The sequence below is a fragment of the Chinchilla lanigera genome, unplaced genomic scaffold (genome assembly GCF_000276665.1).
Source record: "Chinchilla lanigera isolate Chin_1 unplaced genomic scaffold, ChiLan1.0 scaffold00135, whole genome shotgun sequence".
NCBI classification, from domain to species: domain Eukaryota; kingdom Metazoa; phylum Chordata; class Mammalia; order Rodentia; family Chinchillidae; genus Chinchilla; species Chinchilla lanigera.
In genome coordinates, this window is record NW_004955536.1 from 2,147,949 (window position 1) to 2,163,836 (window position 15,888).

General features: G+C 41.2%; 1 protein-coding gene across 2 annotated transcripts in view; it reads left to right on the plus strand.

The window, feature by feature from the left end:
- Nucleotides 1-15,888, plus strand: part of Zmat4 (zinc finger, matrin-type 4) — a 374,900-nt gene that overhangs the window by 126,159 nt on the left and 232,853 nt on the right. The window contains exon 3 of one of the 2 annotated variants that reach the window (XM_005410534.2): nt 7,232-7,321. The exons of the other annotated variant lie outside the window; for it this stretch is intronic. Coding sequence (XP_005410591.1) covers nt 7,232-7,321 — 90 coding nt within the window. The remainder of the gene's footprint in view (nt 1-7,231; nt 7,322-15,888) is intronic. 2 annotated transcript variants of the gene reach the window in all.

A 15,888-nucleotide genomic window follows, 5' to 3' on the forward strand; every position in this document is an offset into this window, starting at 1 on the left:
AAAAATTTGTTATGCTTTATATTTTGGCTTGCAACTGCCTTTTCTCTTAATATTATTTCATATATATTTTATGTTGCTGAATAACATTCTTCCTGCTAGTGGCTGTTTGGTTATCTTTTATATATTTATAAAAATATTTATCTTTCTTGTTTTATAGCATTTAAATAATTTTTCCATTTTTCACCACTATAAATCAATGGGAGTATGTGTCTCTAATTGCTGCTTTAAGATAAATGTACAGAGCTAGTATTGTCAGCTCCAGCCACATTTTGCCTATTGGATATATATTGCACAATTTCTACCCAGGAAGCTCATGTTAGTTTGCAAGCCTGTTAGTTCTGTGCAGCCATGGCAGTTTTCCTGAGCCCTCACTAGTATGGATGTGCACATTTTGTAAATCCTTTCCAGTTTGATTGGAGAGAACATGGAGTTTTTAACTTAAAAATTTTGAGGAAACATTTGGATGAACTTCTTCTGAAGTGGCTTTTAGCTATTTGTGTTCCTAAAATTATGATTTCTAATTTTTGTCTATTTTAATATTACTCTTTTCTGTATATATTTGTGAAAATATTCTATATCAAAGGTATGGAACTTTTATTTTATGTGCTACAGATAATATACATATTTTGTTGGCTACCTCTCATGTACATTTCAAGTTTAAAACACCTACTTTTTGCAGCCATATTTATTAGTCTTGCCTGTTTTGCTTTGTACCTGAGAAATTTTCCAGTCTCAAGTTCAAACATAATTTCCAAGTTTTCTCTTCAGGCTCAACTCACTGAGTCTATTTTGGGGCTGTTTATCCTATTTTACTTATTTATTCTGCCACTAAAGCCACTAGATAGATAGATAGATAGATAGATAGATATAGTTTAGTCTTTTAGTGCAAATTCTCCAGTGTTTTTGTTTTTCACTTCTTATAACCTATTCCTCTGACTTTGAGAGATTGCTCTTCTCTTGACTTCAACGTACATCTGCAGTACTGATTCTGCTCTTGAACTGCTATGAAAGACTTTCAAATTAAACTATGATATTTTAATTTTCTTACTTTATTAACTCAGACAGTATCATCTCAAACAGTTGTCTTATCTCACTGTGTAGTGATCGCCCCATTTCATATTTTCTTGAGTTGAATGACACAAAGTACGTCCCATTTAAAATTTACTTCTACTAATTATAGCAGATGCTTTGCAAATAATTGCTTAATTTATTCTCTTGATCAGTGGCTAGCTGGGGTTGTAGCTTAGTGGTAGAGCATTTGCCTACCATGTGTGAGGCCCTGGATTTTCTCCCCTGCATTGCCTCCACCCAAGTCTTCTTTTATGTTACATTAATTTTTTAATAGATGCCACTTACCCATGGCAGAGAAGAAGGCAATTAGGCGTGTATATTGGCCTAGTGCCCTTTCATAGTCTTAGCTGAGAAGCATCTTTGGCTCCAGTGCCAGCCCCACTACTGGATCACAGACCACTTCACGAGCCTACCAGCAGGTGCGAGCCCTGCAACCCAGAACCCTGGGCATTTCCAGCAGTGAAGTCTTCTCTCATTCTTCTTCTCTCATCCATCTTTCAGGGCCTGGCTTTCTCTTCGTAGTGTGTTAGCTGGTCCATCTTTCATGGCGGGTGCAGGAAGTTTCTGTCCCTAACCTTCTACCCATAGTAGTGAGGGAAAATGAGGACGAGTCTGTACTCCTTAGAGGGAATCTCTGACACTTTTGGTCTTCTGTTTGATTTGTCTGTATTTAACCTTGACTTCCTAGTGCAGGTGTACTAGAGCTTTTCTAGGGATCATGTCTAGGTCCCTTTCTAATGGAATCTTGGGCTGGGGATATAGTTCAGCAGCACAAGCTCCTGCCTGGCAAGCACAAGGTCCCGAGTTCAATTCCCGGTACCAGCCCCCCCCCCAAAAAAAAACCATATAGGAATCTTGAGTGAGATTCTCAGGACCCCCCTCTTATTCCACCACATGAAGGGGCACCTTTAAGTCTAACATCAGCAAGTCATTCTCCAGTATGCTAGGGAGTTAGACCCTTGGTGTCTATTGTTCTTTCCCTAATTGCCTCCTGTTTAACCTAAATGAGTAGAAAAGCCTCAAAGGTGGTGTGCTGTGAAAATCACTCTTCTATATTATCAGTCTGTTCCAGATTTTCTGTTTCTCTTAAAGTCCTTGGCTTGTTTTAGCTAGCTTCAGAATGAGGGATAATTAGATACCTATGATGAAATAAGATGGTGGAAGACTTATCTTGCAAATCAGAAATGGATGACAAAGCTTATTTGAGATAACACCTCTCCTGCAAGCCTCACAACTGTGATTTGAGGACAAAATGAGATGATAAATGTGAAAGGATTCTGGGGACTGCTGGAGGCATTATTCAAATACAAACTTGCTTTGTTATCTCTACATTTTATAAGATCAGAAATCAGTAGCCTTGTTGAAAGCAAATTTGAGTTGGGAATTCTTTTAAGGGATGTGTGATAATGAAAGATGGTTATTCAAGGGAAAGACATTCTATTTTTACTTGTTTCGCCCCCCTCTTTTTCCACAGTACATCTCAAATAGAGGTTTTTAAAAAATTCTTTATCCCCCCAAAGAGAAGTCTGCCTGAATTTCCTCTTTAGATAACTTCTTTAAGTGCCAAGGGATTGTTTCAGTGGAAGAAAGTAATCTTCACATAGGTCTGACCCTGCACAATGCTTAGGGTTGGGGGCAAAGGCTTTAATTAAAATGAAAGAATTGGTAACTTCTGCTCTATCTGGGAAGCTTAGACATGATGTAGTTTGAGTGAAAGCAATGACTTTTGCTTAAAATGCAAATATTAATGCAAGAAAGAGCCTGGAACTGACTCCCTGCAACTGGAGGAGATTGTGATTTCTTTTTCATGCTTTTTCCTTTGAAGTAATATTTCTTTTTCTTTCCTGAAACTCTGTAATACATACATTTAACATGTGGGTTTTTTTTCTCCTTTCACTTGACAGTTTGCTTTTTCATACTTTTGAAAGCAGTGCAAATTGTGGTTATGATAAATCTTTGAAAAAGCCATAAAAGTTTGTGGTGGTTGTTTACATCTGTGTGGATGCTACAGAGTCAGTTTGAGACCTGTGCTGTCTTCCAGGCCTTCTCGGCATGACCATGTGGACACCTCTGGTCTCACTGACCAGAGTCTGCATATAGACATAGAGCCTGGAAGCTACCACTGCGGCAGGCACACTTACTTACTGAGCACCTGTATGTACCAGAAAAAGAAAAAAGTGTAAAATTTGAAGGAGCATCTATTGTCCTTGGGCTCAAGGCTTGTCAAGTAGTATTGCAATGAAAAAGATGCATTTTTATTGTTTAGCCATTAATAATAGGAAATGGAAATGTGTTCATTTATACTGATCCCGAGCATCACAGTTTATGAGGCTTTTCACTAATAATAATCATGGGGGAAAAGTACACCTAGTATAGAATTTACATGGCTGAATATTTTAAAGTTATTATTATCATTTTACAGGAAAATTTGTTATAGAAATAAAAAACAAAAATCCAACTCCTTCTAATACATTTCCATTTTCATTTCCACCTCTTCTTGATATACTTAGAAACTTTAATGTTATTATAATCATGGTATACATGCAGTTTTAAGTTTAGCATTTCTCATTTATCATTCATTATGCAAAAAACCTTTTTTTTCTGATGTGTACTAAGCATAAAGTTATTCTATGGTTGCTGCTTTGACCAGTTTTCTATTGCTAAATGTACAGCTGTCTACCCTAGTTTTTGTGTAGCTGTTCAAATTTAAGTAATGCTGCAATAAACACAATTACCTGGATTTGATTTTAACTTTCTGTGTGCAAGTTTATGCTTTTTTAATAGAATAAATGGAAAGCAGTGAGTTTTCTGTGCCAAATTTTAAGGCATTTCTAATAGGCAGTGGACAGAGAAGAGCAATTGGAGGCAGACACTGTAAGTGACAGTGAGAGTCTCATATTGAGGAAGGGAGGATGCCGAGAAGAAGGGAGCAGACTCTGGCCTTGCAGCATGGTAAAGCTGAAGCCTGAGGTCAGAGGCAGTGCAATCTAAAGCGCAACTAGGAACAATCTGCAGGGGATCTCTTCCCCGGGTCAGCCATCAAGGTTTGAATCAGTGGAACTGTGAGTCAGTTACACTGAGAAATGGGCAGTCTGCAGTTTGTGATCCCCCTCCTGGAAGTCAGCATTGAGTGTGAATAGAGAAGGATTGGCTCTGCCTCCAGCAGCCTGGAGAAAGCAAAGGGCAGGAAAGAGGATCGCAGGCAGAGGGAAGCACTAGGTGATGAGGTAGCATGCCTCACTCTCCTTGTCCCTTGAGTGTGTGTACAGGGGTATTTTCCAGAGTTCGTTTGTCCTCATTCCTGACGTTAGACAAGTGTACTCCTTGGAACATAGTCAGGCTTGCTTCCCCCAAGATTGGAAATTGGGGAGCTGAAGGGAAACACGGAGCCTACGATCATTCAAGCTGCTCCAAATCTCAGAACCTAACTTCCCTCATCACTAATGGCTTCACAGAACAGCTCATAATTTTTTTTTTTTCCTCAGCTAATGGGTTTTTACTGGATTTGGATGTGTCAAACTCCAAAGAAATAGCTTGGTGAACTTTGCTTTTGCCAGAAAATTTTTTTGAAAAGAAATATAATATTTTAGGAAAGAAAGAAAAAACAGAACAAAATAACCCCAAAACATCACATTTTGAAATTTCCAATTTTGTCACAATTTTGTTTTCCAGGAATGCAGAACCTTTGTATAGATGGATGAGGTAGGAAATTGGATAAGTTATTCTGTGATCACAAATGCAAAATTGAAAATATACTTTGTCTGCATGTGAGTTCACGTGTTTTCCTTACTGTCTTTTTTTTTTACCAATTGCCAGATGGTACTTTTCCTCCAGTCAAGGCTGTGTCTACCTTCAGCTAGTTGTAGATTTTGAAATGCTCTTTGTTTTATTGTTTTGACTTAGCAGCCTTCCAAATATTACCACTCCCCTCTATTTCCCCAAACTCCACAAAATTGTAGAAAACACAGACATATTTTAGTAATCAGCTTGTTTATTTGCAAAAGAACAACAACAAACCAAAACCCCCTCTAGTCTGCACTGGGCTGTTGTCATAACCACGCAGAAACTGAAAAATGATGTTGAACTGTCTGACACATACGCACGCAGGCTTTTATTTTTCTGCTCCATCATTCCAGATAAACAAACAAATAAGCAAACAAGAAGACTCCAGATAATCCTGATTAAAACCTACTACAGAACCTAGAAATAGACATGGATGTTAACAGTATATTCAAACCACTCTTCACTACTTCTATACATCTGTAAATATTTCTCACATTCTGTTAGTACTTTTAAATCCATTTAAAGGCCTTAAAGTGCCCAGGGACTGTTTTGAGGCCTTCTTGCTCTAGACAGATTGAAGGAATTAAAAAGTGATGAATAGGGAAGGCCTGGCAGGAAGTATTTACAATGTGTCCTGTAAACTTGCTGTGTGTTCTCCGAAAATCACTTTGCCTCTGTGGCTAATCCATAAAAGTAAACCATCATCTGGGAGATTGGCTAAAACTCAACTGTAAATAAAGGTAAAGTGGAACAAAGTCCTGGAAAAGAACTGAACATTCTCAGAGTAAAGAATAGGAACTTGGAATTAAGCAGCAATGGATGCAGTGTTAGGAACTGGACGCTGTCAATAAATATTTAGCATTATGCAAATTATAATTTTTCATATGCACTGTCTCATTTGATTCTCACGACAACCCTATTAAATATTATCATATTTATTTTGTGCATGGGGAAGATGCGACTCATCTGGCCACACATGCACCCCACCCACTCGTGGGTCCACATCACACAGCCAAGAGCAGGAGAGGTGGATTTGGGACACTGAACTGTTTATGCTTCCTTACCAGTCACTCTGTTGTCTGCCTCACAGAGAATCTGGAGGTGAACAGCAGTGTTCTTCAAAATATGGGAGTCTGGGTGCCCTGTCTTCAGACCCCCACAAATGGGGGAAGATGGGACTTGGAATGGATTCATAGCCAAGTGTGGAGGCACAGGACAGGAGGCCAAGGGAAGAGGATTGTAAGTTCAAGCCAAGCCAGTGAAATTCAGCAACTTTGTGAGATCCTATCTCAAGATAAATAAATTAAGTTAAAGCCTGGGGATGTAACTCAGATTGCAGGTCCTGAGCTTAGTCCCCAGTACTGAAAATATCGAAAGGGGAGGAGATTAGTTTCTCTGTAGTGGCCTTGGACCAGCCGGCACCACCAACCATTAAATCTTGTGAGTCCCTGGGGTGATGGACCTTTGTTTCTTCATGTGATCCCCTGCTCCTGCCCGCTTGCAGGTGGCTTGGGCAGCACACGATTGCCACACTGGCTTGCAGTGTCATTTGTCTGTTTTGCTTTGACCTCGGAGAATCCTTCTTGATAGCTTCTTAATGAGACTCAGGTTTGGAAAACTGGGAGGCAGGGAGAAAACTGGAAGAGAAGAATGCATGGAGAACGGTGTGCACCAGGGGTCCAGAGTGCCTCACGTCCTGACCTTTGAGGAGGGCACACGAGTGAGACAGAACATCCCACTGGCACTTTGCTTCTTTTTCTTTTTCTTTTTATCCCCTTCCCTCCTCTCCTCTCCTTTCTTCTTCCCTTCCTCCCAACCTCCTTTTCTCTCTCTATTTTATGGTACTGAGCGTGGAGAACAGGGCCTTGTTTTTCCAGGCAGTACTCTATCACTGGGCTACATCCCTGGTCCTTGGCAAGTTTTATTTTGAGACAGGGTCTCACTAAGTTGCCCAGGCTGGCTTTGAACTTGCTATTCTCCTGCCTCAGCCTCCTGAGGACCAAGAATTAGGCTTGTGTACCACCAAGCCTAACACATTGCCTCTATTTACCACAATCCATCCTTTGTGCTATTTCCTCGGCTTACGTGTCTTACTTTTGAGGACAATTAAATACATTATCCATGCTAAGCGAGACAACTCAATATCTACCTTTTTTCATTACAGTTTTTACTTTTCCTGAAATGACTTTGGCTTTATGATCTTGGGCAAGTCACTTAATCGTTCTGAAAATATATCCTGCACAGCCCACAGGAGCACAAGACAATGTTTTTCTGAAAGCACTTCTTTGCATTTGTGGTCATGGGCCCCATTTCGATCTTTTCTTCTTTCTCAAATGCCTTCACTGTCATAGTGTGTCCTTCTGCTTTTCCTCCCCAGAGTCGAAAACATGCAAGCAAAGTCCGACTGTATTACATGCTTCACCCCAGGGATGGGGGGTGTCCTGCCAAGAGGCTGCGGGCAGAAAACGTGAGTATCCACCCCAGAACAGGGCACTTCCTGAGGCCCGCAGGTCTGGGAGTTAGGGGTTCAAATGAGGAGTAATGCTAACTACAGACAGTTCTTACGAAGTCCACAGAAAGCATTGTGTATAAGCAAGGTAGCTCGTTGGTTGTTTTTGCTTTCCAGCCAGAACTCTCTGGGGTGAGTTCTGATGTAGGGCAGGGGACCACACAGACAGAGCTTCTGTGGCGACACTGGGAAAGGGCATGGCTGGTGGCAGGGGACAAAAGCCATCAAAGGACAGGGTGTCAGGAAGACAATGCCTCAGGGGCCAGCCTGTCGCACAAGAGAGGCTTTGCTTTTTACATATTTCATTTTTCCTTTGCTGGGTAGAACAGAATGTCAGTTTGTTAATTTATAATGAAGACTGTACATATCTTGCAAATAAAAATACTCGGGATTTTTGATCAGAGCTCCTTCTCCCTAAGGGAACATTTACATGGGAAGATAGATGACATTTGGAAAGTTGCTTTGAGAGTGTCGAGTCAGAGCAAAGGGGTTTATTTCAGCTGGGCCAAGGCAAAGACTGATGAGATAAATATTCCTTCCCCCAACCAGGGGTGACTGTTCAAGTGAGTGGAATGTTCATATCCGCCAGCCGCATGGGTCCCTCATGATGAACACTGCAGATTAAATAGAGAAGTTCCTCACCCTCTGAGTCTGGAGGAGACTGCAGGCACTGAACTGATACCCCCTGCTATCCATGGTGCTTGTGGTCCTGTTTCCTAGATATCTCTCTTCTTCTCCTATTAAAAATTAATGCCCTGTCATTGGAGAAACTTTGCAAAACATGGATTTGGGTATTTTTGTGGGAGAAACTAAGAAAAGGAGCAAGAGAGCTGCCTTTGACCAAAGGCCCTGAGCGTCACAGGTGGGGGTTCTGTGGGACCCTGGGCAGGTCTCCCTGCACTGCGGAATAAGCTATGCACGAGTAGACTCATCTGGATGGCGTGACACTGTCTTTGTTGCCTGGGAGAGCAACAGTTAGAGTTCAATGGAGGCAAAGGACACCACAAAAACTTTGCAAGCCGCTAGGAGCTGGACGAAGGTGGGCTTTGGCGGCTCTTAGCTTTAGTACCTTGGGCAAATGAGTGATCTCTTGGAGCCTCAATTTCCCCAATCAGGCTATACTATACTTTTTTCTTGAGGCTTTTGTGACTATTAAATGGAACGATAACTATGAGATGCACTGCTTCTGTGGCACAATGAGGAACCCTAGATTAGTGAGACAGACTTGCTTGAAAAAAACTCATAGTGAGGGAGATTAACATTGTATTAAAAATAGCTATGATTCCCACCATGTTCGTGTTTATTAACAGTCTGCACAAAGAACCATGGAGACGAAAGGTAAGTGAACCATGCCAAAGAGTCAAGTTGGCGGAGGTGTTACTGAAGAATTGGCATTTACCAGGGTTGTTGAGTGTGAATGGATTTTACCAGATGAAGGAGGGAAGCAGTCATGAGGGGGAAGATAGCAATTTCCCAGGTGCATTTCTATCAAAAATTTATTAAACCATGGGGCAATTAGCCAAAACAGGCTTTTATATAATCTCAGAATCCTGTAGCTACACTAGAATTGTGCCTTCCATTAGATGATAGTCTATTAGCAGCTCTAGCAGAATTAGATTTTTTTATCCTTGGACATTATCTAACAATAGTGCCTGTATCTCGTCATTGAAAAACCATTTGGTGCCTTATTATAATGGTCAAAAACAGTGGGGTTTATAGCCACTGGAAAACTAGCTGTTTGGACCCTGATTATTTTCTTTCCCCTCACATTTTAGTTAGGAAAGGTGCACTTAGATCTGACCTCCTAGCGTGAGCTCTAACAGAGGGGACTGCAGGGCTTCCAGCTGGAGCTAGATTTACAGGTTCACGAACAATGTCTTTGCCACCCTGGACAGAACCATGATTCAGCTCTCGGGGCTCTGTGCCTGTCAGTAACCCTGTGTGCAGCATGTGGAGGGGGAGATGTTTGGATTTGAGAGCAAGAAGCACTTATAAGCGCTGTGTAGCAAAGACCACTTTGGAAACTTATTCTTCTGGTATATCCTGAATTTTAAAAATATATCTACCAATGATTTATTTATTGAATCATTTTTCTATAACTTGATAATCACAGAATAAATGCAAATCAGTAAGCAGCAAAAGCAACAAGATAGTCTTACATTTTGAAAATGTGGTCAGTGCTTTTATTATATTGTATGTAAAACTCAGAGATGAGTGCACCATTTTCATGATGGATTCCGGTATACTGCATGCAGCTCAGACCCCTCCAGTCCCTCTCAGGGGCTCTTGGACAAGCTTTGTTTTGTTCAGATTCACACCAAAGGACTGAAAGACTAAATATACAAATGGAGAGAACTTGATTAATAACAACACGCCTAATTTTTGTCCCTGCTTCCAATTTAGGACCAAGCAGAGAAAGCCAAGTATGTGACCCTGAACAGTAACAGGATGCTCTGCTTTGGCTAGCCTGCTGCATTTTCCCTTTGCCAACAGCTTGCTGTCAGGACGCCGGGAGACTACCTGTCTTCCACTGTAAAGCTTGCCTGTGGGTCTCTCCCAAATGCATGTGATGGTGGCTGACTCCTTGGTACCACAAGCTTGAAATAAACAACTTCTGTTTATTCTCACTAGTGGTTTTGGTTAATCTGTATAGGGCTATAAGTGGGAGTAACAGGAGCTAACATACAGGTCTATCCTAGGGTTCACTGGAGGTAGTCCAATTTGTTTTGCTGTTTTCACCATACTCCTCCTTACGCATTCTATTGCAGGTGCTCTGTCCACCAACGCCCTGCATTTTCTGAAGGATATAACATCTATTCTACTAGTTTCTCTGCTCTACTCATCTTCCCTGCTTCCAAGGTCTGCAACCATTTTGCATCCCAGCATTCCCCGATTGAGAAGAGCTTGTGCATCCTATCCTGAGCACCCATGCGGGAGTGGCTTATGGCGGCTGAGAAAGCTTGTTCCTTGTGCCTGCCATCTGCCCTTTTTGCCTTCCCCATTCCCAGTCCTGTGGGGTTGCACAGCTTCAAACTTAAAATTGAAGCCAGCTGCCTATCATTACACCCATAGTTTATTGTTATTATCTCTACTTCAGCTACTTTGAATTTTTTTTTTTGTTGGTGGTGCTGTTATTGTCATTTTAAAGGCTTCAATTCATTTTCTTCTCTTGTTGTAGGACTTTCAGCCTTTAAAGTTCCCCTGCTGCATACCTTACTGTTTAGAATCTTCATTTGCATCTACCTCTCCCCTGAAATTCAGAGCAGGACATTTTCCCCTTGAGGTTGCAGAGTAAAATTAAATGTGAAATAAATTGTTATAGTTGATTGCCTTAGAGAAATTTTCAGTAATCCTGGGAGCGTTAGAGTCCAGAAGGATTTTAGAGACCATCTAGTCCATTGCAATTCTTACGTTTTCACTGCTGATCCCTTTTATTTTCTTCTCTGACCATCATATGCTTTGAAAAAAGTCATTTTTTTGGGAAATAGCACTACAAGTAAAAAGGGGATTAGGTTTTACTGTGTTTTATATTTTAAAGAGAGTAGTAAAAAAATAAAAAAGAACAGTAGCAGCATATCAATATCACAGACATAAACAAGACAAAGCAAGAACATTAAAAGTGATACAAGGTTTCAATACAAAATGATAGGAATTAATAGTGGTTGTTATATTAACTATTGTTATCTTCAACTATGTTGCGCAGATTACCAGATGTAAGAATGGAAGATTGTTCAAACCACTAAAGAGAATTTTTTTAAAAATTATTAAATAAGACATTAGAGATAATACAGAGTTTCACTAGACAAGATGGTAGGAATTCATCAATGGTTATTCCATTGCATATTGTTGTCTTCAAATCAGTTGCTCAGATTACCAGATATAAGTATGCAAAATTGGTCAAAATATAAAAAATTTTAAGCATTAACTGTTCCTTTCAATATATCATCAGATATCAGCACTACAGTTACCTTACTGGGATTTTTTTGTTGTTGTTCTGGAAAGATATAATTAACTGTCAATCAAAATTGCCAATTATTAGGTAAATGGTATTTTTCCATAGAATTAATATAATTCCTTCTAAAAGTGGAGCAACTTGACATTTGGGTAGGTCCTAATATTTATATGCTTCTTCTTCGGTCTGAAATGTTTAGCATCATTTGAGAGCCTAAGTGTCACTTTCAAAGGCCCATAATCACCTTGGATTCCAGAATGGAAAGAATCTGTCTGATCTACATTCCTATCACAGGGTAGAAAGAAGGACCAAAGAAGTGCTGTGACTTGTCCAAATTGGTATCCCCAAGCTTAAGACCCTACTTCTATAAGTCCTATCCCTTGCTTTTCTACATATCTCCAAGTGTATCTTGGGCATTGAACTCATGGTTGGGTCCAGAGACAGAGAGAACTGCTGTTCTGGGCAAAGATATAAGAGTAGCTGGCTGATCTTGGCACCTCCCTTGGATACTGCAAATACCTAATATACATTGGTGCAAGTCATCCTTACACTCACCATATAAGGCGGGAACAGACACTACCCACACTTTGCAGGGTAAAAACACAGATGAAGTAACTTGACTCTGGTCAACCAGCTGGCAGGTGGCAAGAACACGGCTAGAAAGATAGGAAACCTCAACCTAGCTTCACTGCATCACTCCAGGACAGTAAGGTTCTGCCCAGTGCTGGAGAACATGGACTCCCCTGTCCCCCACCCCCAGTGTCTTGTGATGATTCACTGTATAAACCAGGAATATTAACGCTATGTAGCTGTGTAGCTTGAGCACAGGGTGCGACCCTTGACTGCCATGAAGGATGAGGTGGGATGCAGTATCCTGGATATTCCTCAAGGAGTGATGTAGGTGAAACAAGTGAAGAAGGAGAGGAAGTTCTTCTGAGTGTGGGACAGTGTGAGCCCTGTCTCTAGGGAGATAGAAGTCAAAGTTTTTCTGGAATGTAAAGTGCTCAAGGGAAGCTGTTAATCTCCTGCAGCTTCTGTAACTAACAAGCACAAACTAGGTGGGTTAAAACAACACCATCTTGCTCACCCTGCTGGAGGCTGCAAGTCTGAAATCAGGGACTCCTTCTGGAGGTGCTGAGTTTAGATGTGCTCTTGGCTTCTCTCTCAGCTGTTGGTGACTGGGGCCATCCTGGGTGTGGAGCCACATCAGTTCCCATCTCAGCCACTGTTTCTGCTGGGCTTCCTTCCCTGCGTGTGTCTCTGCATCAGCTCTCCTCAGGAGGATGGGGGACCAGGGTAATGGCCCACTCTAAGACAGCCTGTCCTCTTCCTAACCAATTACATCTGGAAAGATCCCATTTCTGAGTAATATCCCAACTTTTAGTAAGATCACGTGTCTTAGGAGGACATGAAATTAGGGAGCAAAAACAGAAGCTGAGGTTGGAACGGTGGGTAAAAGAATCAACCTATGTTATATACAACAATGGCATTTACTTTGTCAAAATGTTCTGTGTTCCCAAGTGGCCTGCTGCTGAATTCATGGTGAACTTTTAAAGAGAAGAGTGTTTATGAACAAATGCCATGTGGTTGGTACTTCCAGCATTAGCGAACTGTGAACTCATTATATAGTTGAAGCTAGCCTTGAACTCATAGCAGTCTCTTGGCTCAGCCTCCCAAGTCTGGGGATCATAGACATGTGATACCATACCTGGTAACCTTCACCACTTAAAGTGGGTATTCTATCTATCCTTGACTCTGCTATACATTAGTTTTGAAACATGGCTTTGAATTTGAAAGAAATAATTGCTATGGCTGTGACTGAGGACTATGATTGCTGCCTTCACCTTCTTTCAGAGCTGAGGGGCTCAAAACCCTGTGTTTGTACCACGAGAAATTGTAGTGCATGTAAAGCATTGTCTTGTGGATGTTTTCTTCTTAGTTTTGGTTTTTTTCCTGATCTCTGGTGCCTGCCATAACTCATCAATTAACTAGGTAATTTCTATTGAACTTCCACTGTGTGCGGAGTACACAAAACGTACTGTACAGGACACAGAAACAGGATGAAAGACAGAGCTCATCAGGTAGCAGGAGCAAGAAGACATACATAAGACAATTTAAAGACAATTCAGTGCTTATTGGTGTTGCCCAGTAGTAATGAAATAGGTGATCAGAGAAGTGGTGTTTGGTGGGAGCTGGGGTGGTTAATGGCAGCTTCCCCCAGGTGAGGTTTGGGGAGGCTATGGACACTGGGTATGGTTTGTGAGATTTGTTCCAGTTATGACCTCCTGTGTGCAAAGGCTTTGTGGCAAGAATGGGGAGGTCTTGTGTGAGAGTTTTAGGATGCCCTTCAAAATGATTTTCCTCCCATATTTATTTAGAAAGGTCCTTTAAATTATCAATAACATAATTATTTTATACAACAAGAAGACAAATCCACCAATTATAACATTAAAACTTGTTTGGAATTGAGTTTCTTTAATATAGTAATACTCACATGCATTTGGCAAAGAAAGAAATTGCTTTCATGGGTCTTATTATACAATATTGTCTGAAGTGTGTTTAAATTGGCTTTTCACTGTGTAATCGGGTCGGCCTTAAACTCTCCCTTCTGCCACAGCCTCCTGCGTGCAGGGATTACAGGCCTGTGCCACCTCATCCAGCTCATACATTTTAAAGTATGTGTCCCATGAAAACAAAACTGGATGTGGGTCACAACAGATCTTACATGAAAGTTGGACCACATGGTCTGCAAGTGTCCCCGAGTGAGGGTGGAGGGTGTTCTTTCTTAGGGAGAAGTACCAGGCTGAAAAGCGCGGGACATGGAGGAGGGGACTGGAAGGCGCACTAAGGGAGGAACAGAACCAGAAATGCTTCTCTGTTGCTCGGTGGGTCCCTGAAAGGCGCTGCTGGCCATTGGTGCTGGGCTGGGAGCTCTGTTTTCTAATGCTTGCAGAAACTTCAGTGTTTACTTAGGCTTAAAGGAGAGAACAAGTTCAGGGCTGAGGGAAAGGGGATAATACTATCTGTTGTTTGCTTATGTTAAGGTAGTGGGTATTTTGGACAGGTCAGTTTTTGTAGCACATACATAATTCAACTAATTATGAGACAAAGAATGGGAATTTGGAGGGTCTGTGTCTGGCCTTGTCATAGGTAAATAAAACAGTCATCCACAAACCTTTTCTGCATGATTGGTCTTTTCAGGGGACCCTTTCCAGGAATACAGAAAGATGGAGGATTTCTAAACTGTCCCTGTTTTCCAGGAGCACAGATTCAGGAGAAGCTTCACATTGTCGTAAGGGTAGGGCGTGACCAAAGCTGTGACCTTTCTTTGTTGAAGCAAGCTGTGTTAAAAACATCTTGAACTACTTTAAGGAAAATAGCATAGTCTGTGGCTTGTAAACAACAAATTTATTTCTTATAGTTCTGGGGAGTCTAAGATCAAGGTGCCCACTCACTCTGTTCCTGGTAAGGGCTCTCTTCTTGGTTTGCAGCCGGATCTCTTCTGCTTTATCCTCTCATGAGAGGTGAGAGGAAAGAAGAGAGAGGCATAGAGGGAGAAAGATAGGAAGAGAGAAGAGAGGGAGGGAAGGAAAGGAAAGAGGGAGGGAGAGAGAGGAGAGAGAGAAAGCGAGAAAGGGAGAGAGAGAGAGAGAGAGAGGAGAGACGAGAGATTCTTCTAGTAAGAATACCAATCCCGTCTATGAAGCCTTCACCCTTATTATCTAATTACTTCCCAAAGGCAAAGTCCTACCTCCAATTAAATACCATGACACTGGGCATCAGGCTTCAGTATGTAGATTTTGGAGGGACACAAGCATCCAACCCCTAGGAATGGAGACTCAGACTGGCTTTTATCAGATATCATTCTAAAAGGCTAATTTAGCTTAGTAATTGCAGTGGAGTTTCACATAATTTTTTCTATCCTCAAATGGATTATTAGGAACATTAATGATCATCTATTTTATTCACTTAAATATGTAACATCTTTTCTGGTGCTCTGTCTCTAACTAATATAGACAGTTCTCTCTGTAGCCTTGAGAATGAGTGTTTCTCACCTTACTGTAAAACTGAGTTAAAGACTGGTCTCACTCTGAACTCTTAAGTGTCCAGAGTCCATTTATTCTCCAACCCTAGTTTACTTTGCTTCTTCCAGAGGTCTCCAGATGCCCTCTTCTTCTCATTAGTATCTCATTATAAGTGTACCTTTTCTCCCTGTTAACACAAAGGGAAAATAAGATTCAAAGAGAATTTTAAAGAACTCATTGTTATTTGCTGAAAGTCTGCATCAGGTAAGAATGGCTGGGAACACTTAAGTAAAATCCAGGGACCACCTCACCACAGTTGCACAGAACATCAGCACAGGGATTTTCATTGTGTTTGTTTTGAAAGAGGTGTTGTTAATATGCTGTCAATTTCTTGAGACAATGAGCTTGGTTTGCCTTCGATCAGGGCTGCTATCTCACTTTGGAGGGCTCACTTCATTATCAGAACAGAAAGAAAATACAGTGAGAAGTCAGCTTCTCAGCTCTGTCCCTAGTTAAGCCGGGATAGTCGATCATTTTTGCTGTGCTAT